General features: G+C 41.8%; 1 protein-coding gene across 7 annotated transcripts in view; it reads right to left on the bottom strand.

Moving 5' to 3' along the window:
• rapgef2b (Rap guanine nucleotide exchange factor 2b) overlaps nucleotides 1-19,733 on the bottom strand; it is a 306,645-nt gene that overhangs the window by 149,098 nt on the left and 137,814 nt on the right. For 6 of the 7 annotated variants that reach the window (XM_060927285.1, XM_060927286.1, XM_060927290.1 and 3 more), the window contains exon 5: nucleotides 2,906-2,981. In XM_060927285.1, the coding sequence (XP_060783268.1) occupies nucleotides 2,906-2,981 (76 nt within the window). Of the gene's footprint in view, nucleotides 1-2,905; nucleotides 2,982-9,500; nucleotides 9,644-19,733 lie in introns of those variants that run through there. The other variant, XM_060927291.1, reaches the window with a different exon arrangement.

Below are 19,733 nucleotides of genomic sequence, written 5' to 3'. Positions count from 1 at the left end.
AGCTGTCGCAGCCCAATGAGATACTGGCTTAAATAGAGCGGCGGCTACAATTATCGACGCCTTAATGATCTTTTGACCGTTTCAAAAGTAGAAAAGACTTTTAATATGTAAATTGTGTATAAATAATTACTCAAATTATCACTGGGTGGGGTGGGGGGGGAAGAGTTGATTCCCGATTACTTAGCGTATCAGATCACGTGACACCGTTCCACAAGTATTGATACCTTTGTCCACAGTTATTGACACCGTTCCACAATTATCGACATCCAAATGATTATTTATTAAAAATATAATCATCGATATGTGGTATAAAGTTAACAAAACATAGTTTTTATTTAAAATTTGTTTTACATAGACTTATATTTAGTACAAAATATATTTATATAAATATATTGATGTCGGTGCTTACGTAAATGAGGAAGTAATTCTAATGCTTGTAAACAAAGAAACTAATAATCTTTAACCTGGGTCAGAAAATCTTTTTGTTACGCTTTCTACCCACTTTACATGTTTTCATAGATCACATTTTGTTAATCATTCGTTGTTGTTTGTATTAATTTCTAGTTTTGTAGTTTACCAAAAAATATCAACAGGCAAATGACATCGTAACCACATGAAAATCCAGGTCAAAAGTCGCATGTCATTCCTCAAACCAAAATATAAAATGTCTACTGATATTGTAATATGTGGTAGATATTTACAACAAACTGCAAAAAATATATATTTTCTGAATGGAATAGAAAAATCTGAATATTTCAAGCATGTATTTTTTTTTTATACTACCGTTCAAAAGTTTGGGGTCACTTTGAAATGTCCTTATTTTTGAAAGAAAAGCACTGTTCTTTTCAATGAAGATCACTTTAAACTAATCAGAAATACACTCTATACATTGCTAATATGGTAAATGACTATTCTAGCTGCAAATGTCTGGTTTTTGGTGCAATATCTCCATAGGTGTATAGAGGTAGTCTGGCTAACGCGACTGCAAAGCTCTCCGAGCTATTGGTCTGGCCAAGATATTAAGCCCAACCATTTCCCAGAGCCCGTGGTTGACCCGCCTCCCTGAAATGCCTCAGTTTGCTACTGGTCGAAGCCAGAAAAGGCTGTGACGAAGCTTAAACCAATCACATCACTCTTTCCTCTGATGTATGCGACGCGACGGGGCTAACTGGTAGATTAAACCATAGACATCCTATTATTAAACTCTTACCGAAGCCGGTCGGAAGCAAGGCGAAAACGTCCTTCCTTTCAATAAATACCTCCAGGGCTGCTCTTTGCTCCGTTTTCAATGAGAACTTCCCGTTGAAGGCTTTCAATATAGCATTCGTGAATGAAGCGCTTCCGGCATTGATTCTGTAAACAATCTATGGCTGCCGGTCGCAGTTCTACTACGCCAGTGCCTTGAACACGTGTCTACCCAGGGCCGTTGGAGATGCTCAAAGTTGATTGGTTCCCGATTTTTCGGGAGCTTGGAAGAGCTGTAGATAGCTTGCCTGGCCAGACTAAGCTCGCAACAGGCCCTTGTGTTGCGTCACGCTTAGGATGGGCGGGCCCAGGCTAGTATAGCGGTCCATTTCCAGCAACTATCACTCCAGTGTTCTAATGGTACAATGTGTTTGCTCATTGCCTCAGAAGGCTAATGGATGATTAGAAAACCCTTGTACAATCATGTTAGCACAGCTGAAAACAGTTGAGCTCTTTAGAGAAGCTATAAAACTGACCTTCCTTTGAGCAGATTGCGTTTCTGGAGCATCACATTTGTGGGGTCGATTAAATGCTCAAAATGGCCAGAAAAATGTCTTGACTATATTTTCTATTCATTTTACAACTTATGGTGGTAAATAAAAGTGTGACTTTTCATGGAAAACACAAAATTGTCTGGGTGACCCCAAACTTTTGAACGGTAGTGTATATGCTAGGAATTTAATTCTGGTCTAATTCTATTTATTGCAATCGGATTCCAAATACCCTATAAACATTCCATTCTGTTATGAATCAGAAAAAAAATGATTATAAATCACAGCACTTTTATTTATTTATTTATTTATTTTTAATACTTCATCTACTTCAACAATGTTACATAAAGATTGATCCATAACAGTTGTAAACGTGGTGGACACCGGTGAAAGTGATCACTATTATTGACACCTCACGTGACTTCTCAAACGCACGTTTAGATACAAAATGGCGACTGTGAAATGAAAGACTAAGAAACAAAGTAGGTTTCGACAAGAAGATCATGAAATATCGGTGAATTTGATCAGTAAAAACATGTCCATGATCTTTCCAACATGCTTACCTGCGATGATAACGTCTGGGTTTTCCTCAAATTGCTGATCGTGCTAAAAAAATTCCATCTCCGGTAACGAGCTGTCTCATCAGACGGCAAGCTCAAAGGGCGAGGCGGGTCTTCCGGTTGATTAATTAACCAATAATAACTGCTGTAATTGAAACTCACCTTTGTAAAAGTCTGAAAAGGTGTCGATAATTACGGACTGTTGATAATTGTAGCCACTGCTCTAGTACATAATAAAAATACAGTACCGTAAATAGCCCTATTCAACACCACGACTATAGGAATCCATATTATGTCAAGAACCGCTTGACGAAGTAACAAGAAACAACATCATTACTTTAAGACATGAAGTGACTTTTAATTAATAAGAATAAAGAAAAAGCACTGAATGTGAATTAGGTGGTGTGTCCAAACTTTGGACCGATACTATATATATACTGTCCCATTTACAGACAGTCCCGAGCTGGATGACCTTCAGAGCTAAAAGTGGACATTAATGGAAGGTGTAAATAGCAGTAATGTTTCATTCACTCATGTTTTATTGAAAGTTTTAGCTATATCGGAACAAGTAAAAGTCTACTAAATATTGTCAGCGTTCTCAGGACTCACCACGATCATTTCGGACGGCTCCAGAACGATACACTCGCATCCGCGACGTAAACTCCCAGCAGAACGCTTCCCGAAACTAGAGAAAGAAAAACAAACAGTGAGGTACACATTAAAACCAGTACATTGACCATGTGTTCATTATGGAAGTAGCCCGAGTTTCTATGGGAAAGAAAGTGGTCCTGAACGCACGCACCCACGAGTAGTATATTACAGTGTTCCTGATCTTCCCTGTAAGATTCCACTAACCCCAAGGCTGGAAAAGCCCACCAGCCGACATCACAGGCCGTGAATGGAGCACAGTGCTGCACACTACGGGTGTCTAAAAGACTCTATGGAAAACACCGCAGTGGAAATAAGGAGCAAAGCTGCAAATACAGCTTGTGGTAAACACACACACAAACACTGATACACTACCACAGTATAATACGTTGTCTGTAGAGCTATTTAACAGTTATTCCACAAAACTGAGTTGTACATGAGCTGATGGCTGACGAGGCGCGTAGCACCGAGTTTGCTATAATCCATGTACGACAAGATTGAGTGGAATAACCGTTTTATTCTTCTATCCACATTCACTGGATTTTGAGAAGGAGTATTTTTATTTTTTGCAAATTCGCTAAATAAAAACTTTATACAAAACATCCGACAAAATCATTTCCGCTTAGAATGTAAACAAACCGGCGAAATGACAGTCGCAATTTGTGAAAAATGCGATAATAATAATAATTCTTGAAAAATAAAATTTAAAAAAAGATACGTTCTTACCATCAAATACTTTTATTCCATATTTTGTATTTTTTGGGGTTTTGTTTTCGAGTAATTTTTTTTTATTTCATCCTCGGTTGGTTCAGCAACACGCGCCGCCATTTTGTTTTTCTCTACTCACGCTATATGAGCTGATAGCCTAGTAGTAGCCAATCAGAGCGCGCGATTGTTCATATCCAGGGTATATACACCAATCTTTGAGTCAATTTACTACCATTTAATACCTTTTTTTTACTACCTTCAGATTTTTTTTTACAACCACCACGACATCGAATTGCACCAAGTATCAATCAGAAAGATTTTGTGACATGCAAATGTTGTCATCAACTCAAATAGCTGCGGAATGACGTACGTCATTATAGAAACCCGAGAAAACCAGGCACTGTTCTTGTTTACATTTCAAATCCATCCGTTTCGGGCGCGTAAGAAAAATATCCCCGTAAACTCCGCTTTTCCGTTTAAAGAGCCGAAAACTCTAAGTCTAACAAATTGGCCAAGTGAATAAAGCGTGTGTAACAGAAAAGGCTTTCCGTTATGATGTCTGTCTCCACCTGCGTGCGTTTGCGCTGACCGCAGTTAACCGGGTGCAGCTGAAGTGTCAATCACCAAATTAACAAGGGGCAGCGCAAACGCACGCAGGTGGAGACAGACATCATATTATCATATTAATGATTTTGAGGCATACTTTACAGTATGCCTGCCTGTCGTTCCCGACGACAGGCCTTATCCAAGCTTGAAAGCTTGGATCCCGGAGCCAGGATCGGGAAAACTTACATTTCCCCATTTCTAAACTTTTTGCCACCCGCTAGAATTCGATGAAGAGATACTGGTTCACTTAGCACTGCTTTCCGTCTCCACTTGGACTTAGCTATGCGCACGCAGACGATTTCAGATTTCTATCGACCAATGAATACAATGCATTGATATGACGTCAATATCAAGTTCATATCACACATTCATTTTTGAAGTAGCGGCGCAAGCAAGAAAGGATTTATTTTATTTTGCCCATTTCATCAAAATGAAACCAGTCATTGTCCAAAAGAAAAAAATAATACCTATTCTTTAAAAATAATACCTTTTGACCAAATTTATCACTTTTTAAGGCCATTAAATTTTGCGTTTTTGATTTATCACTTTTTAATACTTTTTAAAACCCCGCGGACACCCTGATATCCAGTCAATGTGAATAGAATAATAACATATACTACAGCGCTGCTGCATTCTCAAATCAGAATGTATGGGATCATTTTCTACGTTAATGTTTCCATAGTAAACAATATGATCCTTTATTTGGTGAAGTTTTCCGTAAGGTGATGTTTATTTCACATTTCAGGAAGGAGTCTCCAGTGTCGGCGCACACGCTGCATTTTTTTTTATTACATCCGCCAACTTTGTTGGAGGAGGTTATGTTTTCGCCTCTGTTTGTTTGACTTTTCCCCCAACGTAACTCAAAAAGTAATGAACGGATTTTGATGAAATTTGGGGGAAACGTGTGCCGCGGGCCATGGAACAATTAATTAGATTTTGATCCAAATCCAGATATGTATGCAGACCCAGGATTTTTTTTTTTTGGTCTGTTCCCAACATAACTCAAAGTAGTGAACGGATTTGGATGAAGTTTGGTGGACAGCTTTAGTATTATCCTAGGTTCAATTGATTTGATTTTGATGTTGATAATATGTGGCTTGGTGGAGATATGTTCTAGTTGTTGTTGCTTTTTGTCTCATCAGCATCAAGTGAGTAGAAAATTGAGGATCGTGACAGAAACAACCATGAAATTGCTGTGATATAAGGAGAATAAAGACATGAGCACATGCTGTTAATGGAAAATCAACTTTACTGTGGTACAAGTAATTCTGTTCGCATCACCATACTCCCAAGTGTTTCATTCCTTACTGTAATTAATACACACAGCTACCAGTTACATACCAGTGTCTCTGGTTGTGTAAGCATTTGGGTCGAGTCTCCATTTTAACTTGGAATGGTTAGTAACACTAACCATTCTTTTGTCATCGTCTTGTCTTGCTCTTTGGTTGAAAACACAACACTGCTGGCACGGCACTTTTCTTTTACGGAAAAAGCTGACCAAGTTCACAAAAGGTCCAGAGCTCACACACACACACTCACACTCTTTTGGTGAGGGGTGAAGCGCTAACTCAACCACAGCGCTAACTCAAACGGATTTCATATCGAGCTCCTTTAGCTTTACTCATCCAGGTGAAAGAAAAGGGCAGGAAAATGATAACCATGGAGCGTTTTCATTGACAGAACAATCTTCTTGTTGGGGAAGAAACCAGAAATTAAAAAAAAAAAAATAATAATAATAAAAAGTTAATTAAGTACTTGTTCTCTATTTCAGGGATAAAACACTTTGGCGACAAAGTGCTGTTATGTTGTTCTCAGAAACTAATAACAGGTTGATGTGATGCAGTCCCTCATGAAGCAGAGTTACTGTTGTTAGGTTATTGTTAGGGCAACTTCAACATCCGAGATGCCATGGTACACCGCCACCCATGTCTGTCTACCATCAGGCTCTCTATCTCAGCAACACTGTCAAGTTCAGTGTCCCTGTAAAGCATGTCAAGGAATGTAAAGTAGAGACGCCCGCATCCTTGCTATCCATGCTTCGGGTCCCAGAACAGCAGCTTGTCATGTCGTCTTATGTGGCCTGCGAGCTTCATTCTCCTCTCCTGGATTTTGGTGGTAGCTCCAGGTAGGTTTCCATAGACTATTTTGCTGTCGATCTTGTCAAACCAGCTAATGTCGAGCGTCATTCGTAGCATGTTTGTGTAACGCGCTTAGAGTTACTGTGATCGACTCGAAGTTGATCATTTTACAGTAAGAGAGCATTCCGAAAGGTTTTATTCCTCTTACACTACTGCAATTTACCAACAATTACATCCATCCATCCATTATCTATACCGCTTATCCATCAGGGGGAAGCTGGAGCCAATCCCAACTGACGTCAAGCAAGAGGAAGGGTACACCCTGGGCAAGCCGCCAATCTATCACAGAACTCCAATAATTACATGTTTTTGTTTTTTGTTTTTAATTAAATAACAGGGTGTACGTTTCTATTTCTGCATTGCTTATATTTCACAAGTTAGTTCCTGTAATCATGTACATTATAGCAGCTATAAACAGCCCTTCCCTCACTAGTCTCTCTTTCGTCTTTCTTTTGAAATTTAAAATAAAACAACTTATGCTACAAGGAAACAAACAAAAAAAAAAACCTCTGTCCAGAATCAGAAAACTTCCATAAAGGTTAAACACATCTTTACGGAAAAGTTCACTGTCTCAACAATTATTCTGAGCTTTTTAGCATGTGCATTACGTCTTTTTTTCCTTTTCACCCAAATAAGAAATCCGAAGTGTTTCTGTTCACCAACTCGACACAAAAACGTGCTTTTAGAATAGTATTTCTGACTTCTTCCCTCCCTGCACACATTACTTTTTCTTTCTACTACTAGCAGGACAGATAATGAGGGATGGGGAAAAAAAATAGTTACTCACCCACATATTCATCAAAATTCATCACAGAAAAAAGATGACTGGTGTAAAATCTTTCTGACTCACAGACAAATAATCGAAATTGCATTAAACCTCACGGGGCGGCACGGTGGTGTAGTGGTTAGCACTGTTGCCTCACAGCAAGGAGGTTCTGGGTTCGAGCCCAGTGGCCGACGGGGGCCTTTCTGTGTGGAGTTTGCATGTTCTCCACATGGGTTTCCTCCGGGTGCTCCGGTTTCCCCCACAGTCCAAAGACATGCAGGTTAGGTTAATTGGTGGCTCTAAATTGAATGTGAGTGTGAATGGTTGCATGTCTCTATGCATCAGCCCTACGATGATCTGGGATAGGCTCCAGCTTGCCCGCGACCCTGCACAGGATAAGTGGTTACGGATAATGGATGGATGGATTAAAGCTCATGTGCTTCTTACTGAGGCATTAATTCAAAAACTAGAAAAGCGCTCGGAGAGCGCAGACCTCCGCCAGGAATCCTTTAAAAAATTCCGGGATCCAGATGGTGATCCGGATCACCGCCAAAATTTAATGGATTGTAACTTGTGCCCAGTCACACCTCTGGGAAAAATTTCAGAGCAATCCGTTCATAACTTTTTCCGTAATGTTGCTAACAGACAAACCAACAAACAAACCAACGCTACCGAAAACATAACCTCCTTGGCGGAGGTAAAAATCCTTCCCAGATTAGTACAGTTGAAACAAGTGCTCATTAAACGTTATCAACCGATACAACCATACAGCAGTTATTAAATTTGTGTTGATAAAAATCAAACAATAAATTGAATGTTATTTATGAGTACCAAACATAATTGTGCTGAGTACAGGTTAGAGAACAGCATCATTTAAAGCATCACTACAATTAGTGAATCACATTTTTTTTTAAAGAAGTAAACAAATTAACTAAATAAGTGCAGGTGTTTAAAGCATGTAGAATTAAAAATATTACTCTTACCTGCTTGTGAAAATATTTCTGGATGACAAGTAACCATTTGTGACCTTGTTATAAGTTTTTAAGAAATTGGATACGGGAATTTTTTCTAACGCTATACGAAAATAATAAATAGTGCAAAGTTCAAGTGTTCTTTTTTTATAGTCGTATTTTTCTAGCACGTCCCAAAAGACATGCTGTCTTACGTTTGTTACTAGAATTTATTCAATGATATACAGTATAACGCCAACATTTAGGATACTTTTAGGATCCGTGGTGCCCATTAGACTCTGAGTCATAACTGGTTCTGGTGAGTCAAATGAAATTTGACTCTTTCGTTTTTAGTGTACGAGAGGCATGTTCCATGATGCCCACCTGCCCGGCCCCTTCATTCCACAACATGCAGGGGGTCTGGAATGTGAATTGGTGATGACATGCACAACCACACACACACACATGTGATAGTTACTGTCTTTCCACATTCCCCCCCCCTTAATTCTCCATTTCATAACGAGCAACGATTACAGATCTGTTAAGTAAGTGTGAGCCGTGTGAAAGCCAGGGAAAGGTTTAGAGGCAAAATGTGATACTGTAATAACCGAACACTTCTGTTGAAACACGTCAGGGAAGAATAAATACTTAAATTGATGGGCTGAGCTGCAGGGCACTTTAACGCTACATACACCGCATGCCTTTCGGGAACAACTAAAGCACCTCCAACCTTTTATTACCACAAGATAAAATCCACTTGACGCCAACTGCAGGATTATCACGACCTAATTTAAAGATACAAAATCATACTAATTGTTAAAAGTAAAAATTAAATTTCTAAGTAATTTATAAATAAGTATATACATAGGCGTTCGCCTAATACAGCTGATGAAGGGCTTCTGGTTTCTCTACAAACTGTAGATTTTATTATATTTATTGTATACAACATTTACTACATCCAAATTACTTCATTTATATGTAAAAGTCATATAAATTCATGCTCAAAGAGTCATGTTGATTCATAATTCTTGTTTATACACTATATTTGATTTAGATCCTAATCCGATTTTAAAGTGAAGCGAAATACAATTCAAACTTTCCTGTATTAAAAAAAAATTTTTTTTTACCATTTTTAATGACCAAGTCAACCAGGTTACATTTAAATAAAAATAAAAAAGTGTGATGTTCATCTCACACTTTGGAATAATCCGGAATAATTCTTAGAAATGAAATCAGTGTGTATTAAAGGTGGAGTTAAGGTTTCCTTACACTTTAATGTGCATTAATTCAAATAAAATCCAACTACATCACATGAACTGGAATTCGAAAGAAATCAAATTCTCGAAAGAACCGGAAATGAAATATAACCCCATTCTCAAATCCATTACCTTCAGTGATGACAAGTTACTCGAAAGTTCCTTCAGGAATTATCCACAATCCTAGAAAGCTCTATTTCCAGTTTCAGACATCTTCTTGGTGCATAAAGTCCAAGCTCTCAGAAAACAAACACAAACGTCCTGCGTGTGCTCCATAAATCCACCTGAACTCACACGCAGCTCTTGGAGCGATCTATTCAGTCTGCTGCCTCTGTGTCATGAGAGCGTGCGCTCAAAGAATGCGCGTATGTGTGAGATTGTGTGCGTGCGTGCGCGCGCGCTCATGCTACTGGGCGTTAGTGATGATGGACTGGAGCCAAACATTCCAGCCAGCCTCTTTCTTACTGCCAGGATTACAGGGAGGGTCTAACCTCGATTCACTCTGCACTGACCTCTACATCTACATCTACTAGACTCACACTCACACACCAGGGGGGTCACAAGGATAAATGAGAGTAAGAGAGGAGTAGAGAGAAAGGCAAAGTAAAAGAATAAAGAATTATAGAAAGTTGTAGAATTGGGAAAGAGAGACAAGACACCAGAGGAATAAATTAAACAGTTGAGAGAGAGGGGAGAGAAGGAGAGAGAGAGAGAGAGAGAGAGAGAAGACAAAAAGGAGAGAAGGAGAGAGAAAGGAGCTGAGAGACAAACAGAAAGAGAGAAGACAAAGAGGAGAGGAGAAGAGAGAAAGGGGCAGAGAGACAAGCCTTGAGAGAGGAGAAAGGGAGAGAGAGAGAGCAAAAGGGACAGAGACAAACCTTGAGACAGAGAGAGAGGAGAAAGGGAGAGAGAGAGCAAAAGGGACAGAGAGAGGCAAACCTTGAGACAGAGAGAGAGGAGAAAGGGAGAGAGAGAGACAAACCTTGAGACAGAGAGAGAAACCTTGAGACAGACGGAGAGAGAGAGACAGAAATAAAGAGAAAGGGACAGAGACAAACCTTGAGAGAGAGAAGACAGAAAGAGGAGAGAAGGCGAGAGAAAGGGGCAGAGATACTGTATCTATAGAGAGAGACAGAGTGAAGACAAAAAGGAGAGAGAAAGGGGCAGAGAGACAAACCTTGAGAGAGAGATAAAAAGAGGAGAAAGAGAGTGTGAAAGGGACAGAAAGGCAAACCTTGAGACAGACAGAGAGAGAGGAAGAGGAGAGAAAGGGACAGAGACAAACCTTGAGAGAGAGAGAGAGAGAGAGAGAGAGAGAGAGAGAGAGAGAGAGAGAGAGAAAGACAAACCTTGAGACAGACAGACAGAGAAGAATAGGAGAGAAAGAGAAAGGGACAGAAAGACAAACCTTGAGAGAGAGAGAGAGAGAGAGAGAGAGAGAAGACAAAAAGGAGAGAAGGAGAGAGAAAGGAGCTGAGAGACAAACCTTAGAAAGAGAGAAGACAAAGAGGAGAGGAGAAGAGAGAAAGGGGCAGAGAGACAAGCCTTGAGAGAGGAGAAAGGGAGAGAGAGAGAGCAAAAGGGACAGAGAGAAACCTTGAGACAGAGAGAGAGGAGAAAGGGAGAGAGAGAGCAAAAGGGACAGAGAGAGGCAAACCTTGAGACAGAGAGAGAGGAGAAAGGGAGAGAGAGAGACAAACCTTGAGACAGAGAGAGAAACCTTGAGACAGACGGAGAGAGAGAGACAGAAATAAAGAGAAAGGGACAGAGACAAACCTTGAGAGAGAGAAGACAGAAAGGAGAGAAGGAGAGAGAAAGGAGCTGAGAGACAAACCTTAGAAAGAGAGAGAGAGAAGACAAAGAGGAGAGGAGAAGAGAGAAAGGGGCAGAGAGACAAGCCTTGAGAGGAGAAAGGGAGAGAGAGAAAGCAAAAGGGACAGAGACAAACCTTGAGACAGAGAGAGAGGAGAAAGGGAGAGAGAGAGCAAAAGGGACAGAGAGAGGCAAACCTTGAGACAGAGAGAGAGGAGAAAGGGAGAGAGAGAGAGAGAGAGAGAGAGAGAGAGAGAGACAAACCTTGAGACAGAGAGAGAAACCTTGAGACAGACGGAGAGAGAGAGACAGAAATAAAGAGAAAGGGACAGAGACAAACCTTGAGAGAGAGAAGACAGAAAGAGGAGAGAAGGCGAGAGAAAGGGGCAGAGATATCTACAGTATAGAGAGAGACAGAGTGAAGACAAAAAGGAGAGAGAAAGGGGCAGAGAGACAAACCTTGAGAGAGAGATAAAAAGAGGAGAAAGAGAGAGCGAAAGGGACAGAAAGGCAAACCTTGAGACAGACAGAGAGAGAGGAAGAGGAGAGAAAGGGACAGAGACAAACCTTGAGAGAGAGAAAGACAAACCTTGAGACAGACAGACAGAGAAGAATAGGAGAGAAAGAGAAAGGGACAGAAAGACAAACCTTGAGAGAGAGAGAGAAACCTTGAGACAGATAGAGAGAGACAGGAATAAAGAGAAAGGGACAGAGAGACAAACCTTGAGAGAGAGAGACAGAAAAAAGACAAACCTTGAGAAAGAGAGAAAGACAAAAAGAGGGGGAGAGAGAGAGCGCAGTGGAGACAAAGAGATAGAAAGAGTGCATGAGAGTGTGTCAGAGAGTGAGAGAGGGAGTAGTTCATCAGAAGTTCATTAAAATATAGGAACATGGTTCATTTTCTCTGGAAGTCGGGTGAGACAGCTGTCACATTATGTTTCCTAATGTAGCATAAAACAAATAAATAAACTCTTCTTATAACAACAGTGCAATCACCCCGTGATCACCCCGCCCATTCCTCTCACAATCTCACAACTGCTCTCATTCTGAACACCTGAATTCAGTACGTTTACATCAACAGGTTTCCTTTATGTGTGAAACTGATGTTCTTGTTAATTGCACATACATTACAGATGTGCTATATAAAATGTTAAAAAGAAAATGACCAAATTTGATTCAGGCCTTTAAAGGGGCAATAGTCTTTTTTTTTTAACAAACAACCTGAAAAAAATATGTAGAACGTGGAGGGAAAAAAAATGGTTAAACCAGCTGTGGAAAACGGCCATTTTAGCCGACTTTGGAGCTCTAGTTCTGGTTAAGATGATGCCTCAGGTACTGCTACGGTGCTCATTATGTTTCAGTTGGTCAGAGGAAACTTTGTTTATTCAACCAGACAGAGAAAAGAAAAAAAAAAGAAAGAAAACAGGAAGTGGACAGCTTCTCACTGATGCGTCATGACAAATTCAGCTTAAAAAGAGGAGATATTCTGTCAAGAGGAAATGACCAGTAATACTTTGAAGAAAGTTACTCATCAGACAGTGGGACGGATTGCATAACACTGAACGAATTGCATCAATGATTCAAGACTTGTAAGAAGCTGCACGCTGGGGTCAGCCTGGAGACTTCCTCTGGAGGAAAGGTGAATCTGGACAGCGGAATATTCCGTATGACTCCGGGAACAGAAAGCATTGAGGAAATGAAAGAAATATCAGATTACGGTGAACAGAAACCTGTGTAGCCTTTTGGTCATATCTTTTTAAGACATGAAAAAATGTAGAAGCAGGAAAATACGTTGAGGAATGAAACCAGTCAGGCTTTACAACCCAAGCAAAAATGTCCAAACCTCTCGATTTTAGAAACCGGGAACATTTTGTAAGACGTGGTCTGGATTACAACCGCAAACAATATAGGAATTTAAATACCAGGTTTAATCAGAAGCTAAACAATGGCGTCTTTGTTGGTGGCTGAGCCTGAAATGCCTACGTTCAACTCGCTCAGTTACATAACCGCTGGCAGAATTAGCAGGTAGCACTCACAAGGCTACTTTCAAGCTCCATCTCAAAACTTCCTTCTAATCAAACATGTTACAAGTCATTGTCCTTTTTTCTCCTCCGTTCCTTCCTGTTGGAGTCTGCGTGCTGTCCAACCCCTTTTTCCTGAACATGCAACTTGGTTTTACACAATTCTCACAAGACGTGAGGTTAAAGATTAGAAAGGAACTGTGTTTTAATAACGTGATGCAGATGAACCATTTGCATGTGTGAAAATTCAAACAAAGGTGCTACATATTAATGAGTGAGGGCCGAGGAGCGGGTATGAAGGTGAAAATAGTTGGTTTTTTTCCTCCTGAAAGAACATCAGATACAAATAATCACACCTACTCCAACAACTTTTATTAAACAAAAAAAAATTGTCACAGAATAGCTCATATAGGAACATGGACGAAGAAAAAGAAGGAGGGCATGAAAGAAGAGGAACAGGAAGAAGAAGACTGAGTAGGAGGAAGAAGCAGAGGCACAAAGATGATGACATGGAGGAAGAGGAAGCAAAAGAAAGATGCGGAAGAAGAGGAAACAGAAGGGGGTGAGGAGGAGGAAACAGAAGGGGGTGAGGAGGAAGAGGAAACAGAAGGGGTGAGGAGGAGGAGGAAACAGAAGGGGTGAGGAGGAGGAGGAGGAAACAGAAGGGTGAGGAGGAGGAGGAGGAGGAGGAGGAGGAGGAGGAGGAGGAAACAGAAGGGGGAGGAGGAGGAGGAGGAGGAGGAAACAGAAGGGGGAGGAGGAGGAGGAAACAGAAGGGGGAGAGGAGGAGGAGGAAACAGAAGGGGGTGAGGAGGAGGAGGAAACAGAAGGGAGAGGAGGAGGAGGAAACAGAAGGGGGAGGAGGAAGAGGAAACAGAAGGGGGAGAAGAGGAGGAGGAAACAGAAGGGGAAGAGGAGGAGGAAACAGAAGGGGGAGAGGAGGAGGAGGAGGAAACAGAAGGGGGAGGAGGAGGAGGAGGAAACAGAAGGGGGAGGAGGAGGAGGAGGAAACAGAAGGGTGAGGAGGAGGAGGAGGAGGAGGAGGAGGAGGAAACAGAAGGGGGAGGAGGAGGAAACAGAAGGGGGAGAGGAGGAGGAGGAAACAGAAGGGGGTGAGGAGGAGGAAACAGAAGGGGAGGAGGAAGAGGAAACAGAAGGGGAGGAGGAAGAGGAGGAAACAGAAGGGGGAGGAGGAAGAGGAAACAGAAGGGGGAGAATGAGGAGGCGGAAACAGAAGGGGGAGAAGGAGGAGGAGGAAACAGAAGGGGGAGGAGGAAGAGGAAACAGAAGGGGGTGAGGAGGAGGAAACAGAAGGGGGAGGAGTAAGAGGAAACAGAAGGGGGAGGAGTAAGAGGAAACAGAAGGGGGTGAGGAGGAGGAAACAGAAGGGGGTGAGGAGGAGGAAACAGAAGGGGTGAGGAGGAGGAAACAGAAGGGGGTGAGGAGGAGGAGGAAACAGAAGGGGGAGAGGATGAGGAGGAACCAGAAGGGGGAGAGGATGAGGAGGAACCAGAAGGGGGAGAGGAGGAGGAAACAGAAGGGGGAGGAATAAGAGGAAACAGAAGGGGGTGAGGAGGAGGAGGAAACAGAAGGGGGAGGAGGAGGAGGAAACAGAAGGGGGTGAGGAGGAGGAGGAAACAGAAGGGGGAGAGGAGGAGGAAACAGAAGAGGAGGAGGAGGAGGAAACAGAAGGGGAGAGGAGGAGGAGGAAACAGAAGGGGAGAGGAGGAGGAGGAAACAGAAGGGGGAGGAGTAAGAGGAAACAGAAGGGGGTGAGGAGGAGGAGGAGGAGGAAACAGAAGGGGGAGAGGAGGAGGAGGAAACAGAAGGGGGAGAGGAGGAGGAGGAAACAAAAGGGGGTGAGGAGGAGGAAACAGAAGGGGGAGAGGAGGAGGAGGAAACAGAAGGGGGAGAGGAGGAGGAAACAGAAGGGGGAGAGGAGGAGGAGGAAACAGAAGGGGGAGAGGAGGAGGAGGAAACAGAAGGGGGAGGAGTAAGAGGAAACAGAAGGGGGTGAGGAGGAGGAAGAGGAAACAGAAGGGGGAGAAGGAAGAAGAAGAGAAAACAGAAGGGGGAGAAGGAAGAAGAAGAGAAAACAGAAGGGGGAGAAGGAAGAAGAAGAGAAAACAGAAGGGGGAGAGGAGAAGGAGGAAACAGAAGGGGGAGAGGAGGAGGAGGAAACAGAAGGGGGAGGAGTAAGAGGAAACAGAAGGGGGTGAGGAGGAGGAGGAGGAAACAGAAGGGGGTGAGGAGGAGGAGGAGGAAACAGAAGGGGAGAGGAGGAGGAGGAAACAGAAGGGGATGAGGAAGAGGAAACAGAAGGGGGAGGAAGAGACAAGGAGGAAGAAGAGGAGAAAGAAAAAGAGGATGAGGAGGAAAAGGAAGCAGAAGGGGAGGAAAGAGGACAGTGAAGAGGTTGAAAAGGCAGAAGAACAGAAGAACATTATGAAGAGCACATTATGACGAGGAAAAGAAAATGAAAGGAGGAGGAAGAAACGGAATGAAAAAAGGCAGAAGAGAGGGCTGAAGAGCTTGAAAAGGCAAAAGAAGAAGAAAAGGAAGTTGATAAGGTTATGAAGAAGAGGAAGACAAGGAGGACCAGAAGGAGGAAGAAGTTGGAAGAGAATGAGGAAAAGGAAGAATGACAGGAAGGATGAAAAAGACAGAAAAGGAGGACGTGGAAGCAGGAAGAGATGGAGGAAGAAGCTGAAGAAGTAGGAAGAGAATGAGGACAAGCAAGAATACGCAGAAGGAGGTGGAGGAGGAGATAGAAAAGGTAGAAGAAGAAGCAGCAGGGGGAGAAAAACAGAACGAAGAGAAGGAAGAGTTTCTCATGGCTTCTTCATGTTGTCCCTTTGATAAAGAACCCTATACAGGTTTTACTGTCTTTCAGAGAGTTCTGAAGGTTATAAAGCAGGGGTCACCAAACTATTTTCTCTGGGGGCCACATTGTCGTTCCTGACTGTGATGGGGGGAGTCGGGGTCGGGTCAGCTATATAACATAGAATTGTATGACCCAGACAAATATGACCACCAGGAGGCCTCATTGTGTAGTAGAGATTACTAGCCTGGCACAGCCATCCCCACTACTATATCCACACTACTATATCCCCACACTACTATATTCCCACACTACTATATATCCACACTACTATATCCCCACACTACTATATCCCCACACTACTATATCCCCACACTACTATATTCCCACACTACTATATCCCCACACTACTATATCCCCACACTACTATATTCCCAGACTACTATATATCCACACTACTATATCCCCACACTACTATATCCCCACACTACTATATCCCCACTACTATATCCACACTACTATATCCCCACACTACTATATTCCCACACTACTATATATCCACACTACTATATCCCCACACTACTATATCCCCACACTACTATATCCCCACACTACTATATTCCCACACTACTATATCCCCACACTACTATATCCCCACACTACTATATTCCCAGACTACTATATATCCACACTACTATATCCCCACACTACTATATTCCCACACTACTATATCCCCACACTACTATATCCACGCTACTATATCCACACACTACTATATCCCCACTACTATATCCCCACTACTATATCCCCACTACTATATCCCCCACTACTATATCCCCACACTACTATATCCCCACACTACTATATCCCCACACTACTATATCCCCACACTACTATATCCCCACACTACTATATATCCACACTACTATATCCCCACACTACTATATCCCCACACTACTATATTCCCACACTACTATATCCCCACACTACTATATCCCCACACTACTATATCCCCACACTACTATATCCCCACACTACTATATATCCCCACTACTATATCCCCACACTACTATATTCCCACACTACTATATTCCCACACTACTATATATCCACACTACTATATCCCCACACTACTATATTCCCACACTACTATATCCCCACACTACTATATCCACGCTACTATATCCCCACACTACTATAATCCCACACTACTATATATCCACACTACTATATCCCCACACTACTATATCCCCACACTACTATATCCCCACACTACTATATCCACGCTACTATATCCACACACTACTATATCCCCACTACTATATCCCCACTACTATATCCCCCACTACTATATCCCCACACTACTATATATCCACACTACTATATCCCCACTACTATATCCCCACACTACTATATATCCACACTACTATATCCCCACACTACTATATATCCCCACACTACTATATCCCCACACTACTATATCCACACACTACTATATATCCCCACTACTATATCCCCACACTACTATATCCCCACACTACTATATATCCCCACTACTATATCCCCACACTACTATATCCCCACACTACTATATCCACACACTACTATATCCCCACACTACTATATATCCCCACTACTATATCCCCACACTACTATATCCCCACACTACTATATCCCCACACTACTATATATCCACACTACTATATCCCCACACTACTATATCCCCACTACTATATCCCCACACTACTATATCCCCACACTACTATATATCCACACTACTATATCCCCACACTACTATATCCCCACACTACTATATCCCCACACTACTATATCCCCACACTACTATATCCCCACACTACTATATTCCCACACTACTATATCCCCACACTACTATATCCCCACACTACTATATTCCCACACTACTATATCCCCACACTACTATATCCACGCTACTATATCCACACACTACTATATCCCCACTACTATATCCCCACTACTATATCCCCACTACTATATCCCCCACTACTATATCCCCACACTACTATATATCCACACTACTATATCCCCACTACTATATCCCCACAACTATATCCACACTACTATATCCCCACACTACTATATTCCCACACTACTATATATCCACACTACTATATCCCCACACTACTATATTCCCACACTACTATATATCCACACTACTATATCCCCACACTACTATATTCCCACACTACTATATCCCCACACTACTATATCCACGCTACTATATCCACACACTACTATATCCCCACTACTATATCCCCACTACTATATCCCCCACTACTATATCCCCACACTACTATATATCCACACTACTATATCCCCACTACTATATCCCCACACTACTATATATCCACACTACTATATATCCACACTACTATATCCCCACACTACTATATATCCCCACTACTATATCCCCACACTACTATATCCCCACACTACTATATCCACACACTACTATATATCCCCACTACTATATCCCCACACTACTATATCCCCACACTACTATATATCCCCACTACTATATCCCCACACTACTATATCCCCACACTACTATATCCACACACTACTATATCCCCACACTACTATATATCCCCACTACTATATCCCCACACTACTATATCCCCACACTACTATATATCCACACTACTATATCCCCACACTACTATATATCCACACTACTATATCCCCACACTACTATATATCCACACTACTATATATCCCCACTACTATATCCCCACACTACTATATATCCACACTACTATATCCCCACACTACTACATATCCACACTACTATATCCCCACACTACTATATATCCACACTACTATATCCCCACACTACTATATCCCCACACTACTATATATCCACACTACTATATCTCCACACTATTATATCCCCACACTACTATATCCCCACACTACTATATCCCCACACTACTATATATCCACACTACTATATCCCCACACTACTATATCCCCACACTACTATATATCCACACTACTATATCCCCACACTACTATATATCCCCACTACTATATCCCCACACTACTATATCCCCACACTACTATATATCCACACTACTATATCCCCACACTACTATATATCCCCACTACTATATCCCCACACTACTATATCCCCACACTACTATATCCACACACTACTATATTCCCACACTACTATATATCCCCACTACTATATCCCCACACTACTATATATCCCCACTACTATATCCCCACACTACTATATCCCCACACTACTATATCCACACACTACTATATCCCCACACTACTATATATCCCCACTACTATATCCCCACACTACTATATCCCCACACTACTATATATCCCCACTACTATATCCCCACACTACTATATATCCACACTACTATATCCCCACACTACTATATATCCACACTACTATATCCCCACACTACTATATATCCCCACTACTATATCCCCACACTACTATATATCCACACTACTATATCGCCACACTACTACATATCCACACTACTATATCCCCACACTACTATATCCTCACACTACTATATCCCCACACTACTATATATCCACACTACTATATCCCCACACTACTATATATCCACACTATTATATCTCCACACTATTATATCCCCACACTACTATATCCCCACACTACTATATATCCACACTACTATA

The sequence above is a fragment of the Neoarius graeffei genome, chromosome 8 (genome assembly GCF_027579695.1).
Source record: "Neoarius graeffei isolate fNeoGra1 chromosome 8, fNeoGra1.pri, whole genome shotgun sequence".
Lineage (NCBI taxonomy): Eukaryota > Metazoa > Chordata > Actinopteri > Siluriformes > Ariidae > Neoarius > Neoarius graeffei.
This window is presented reverse-complemented; position numbering and strand designations above follow the sequence as displayed.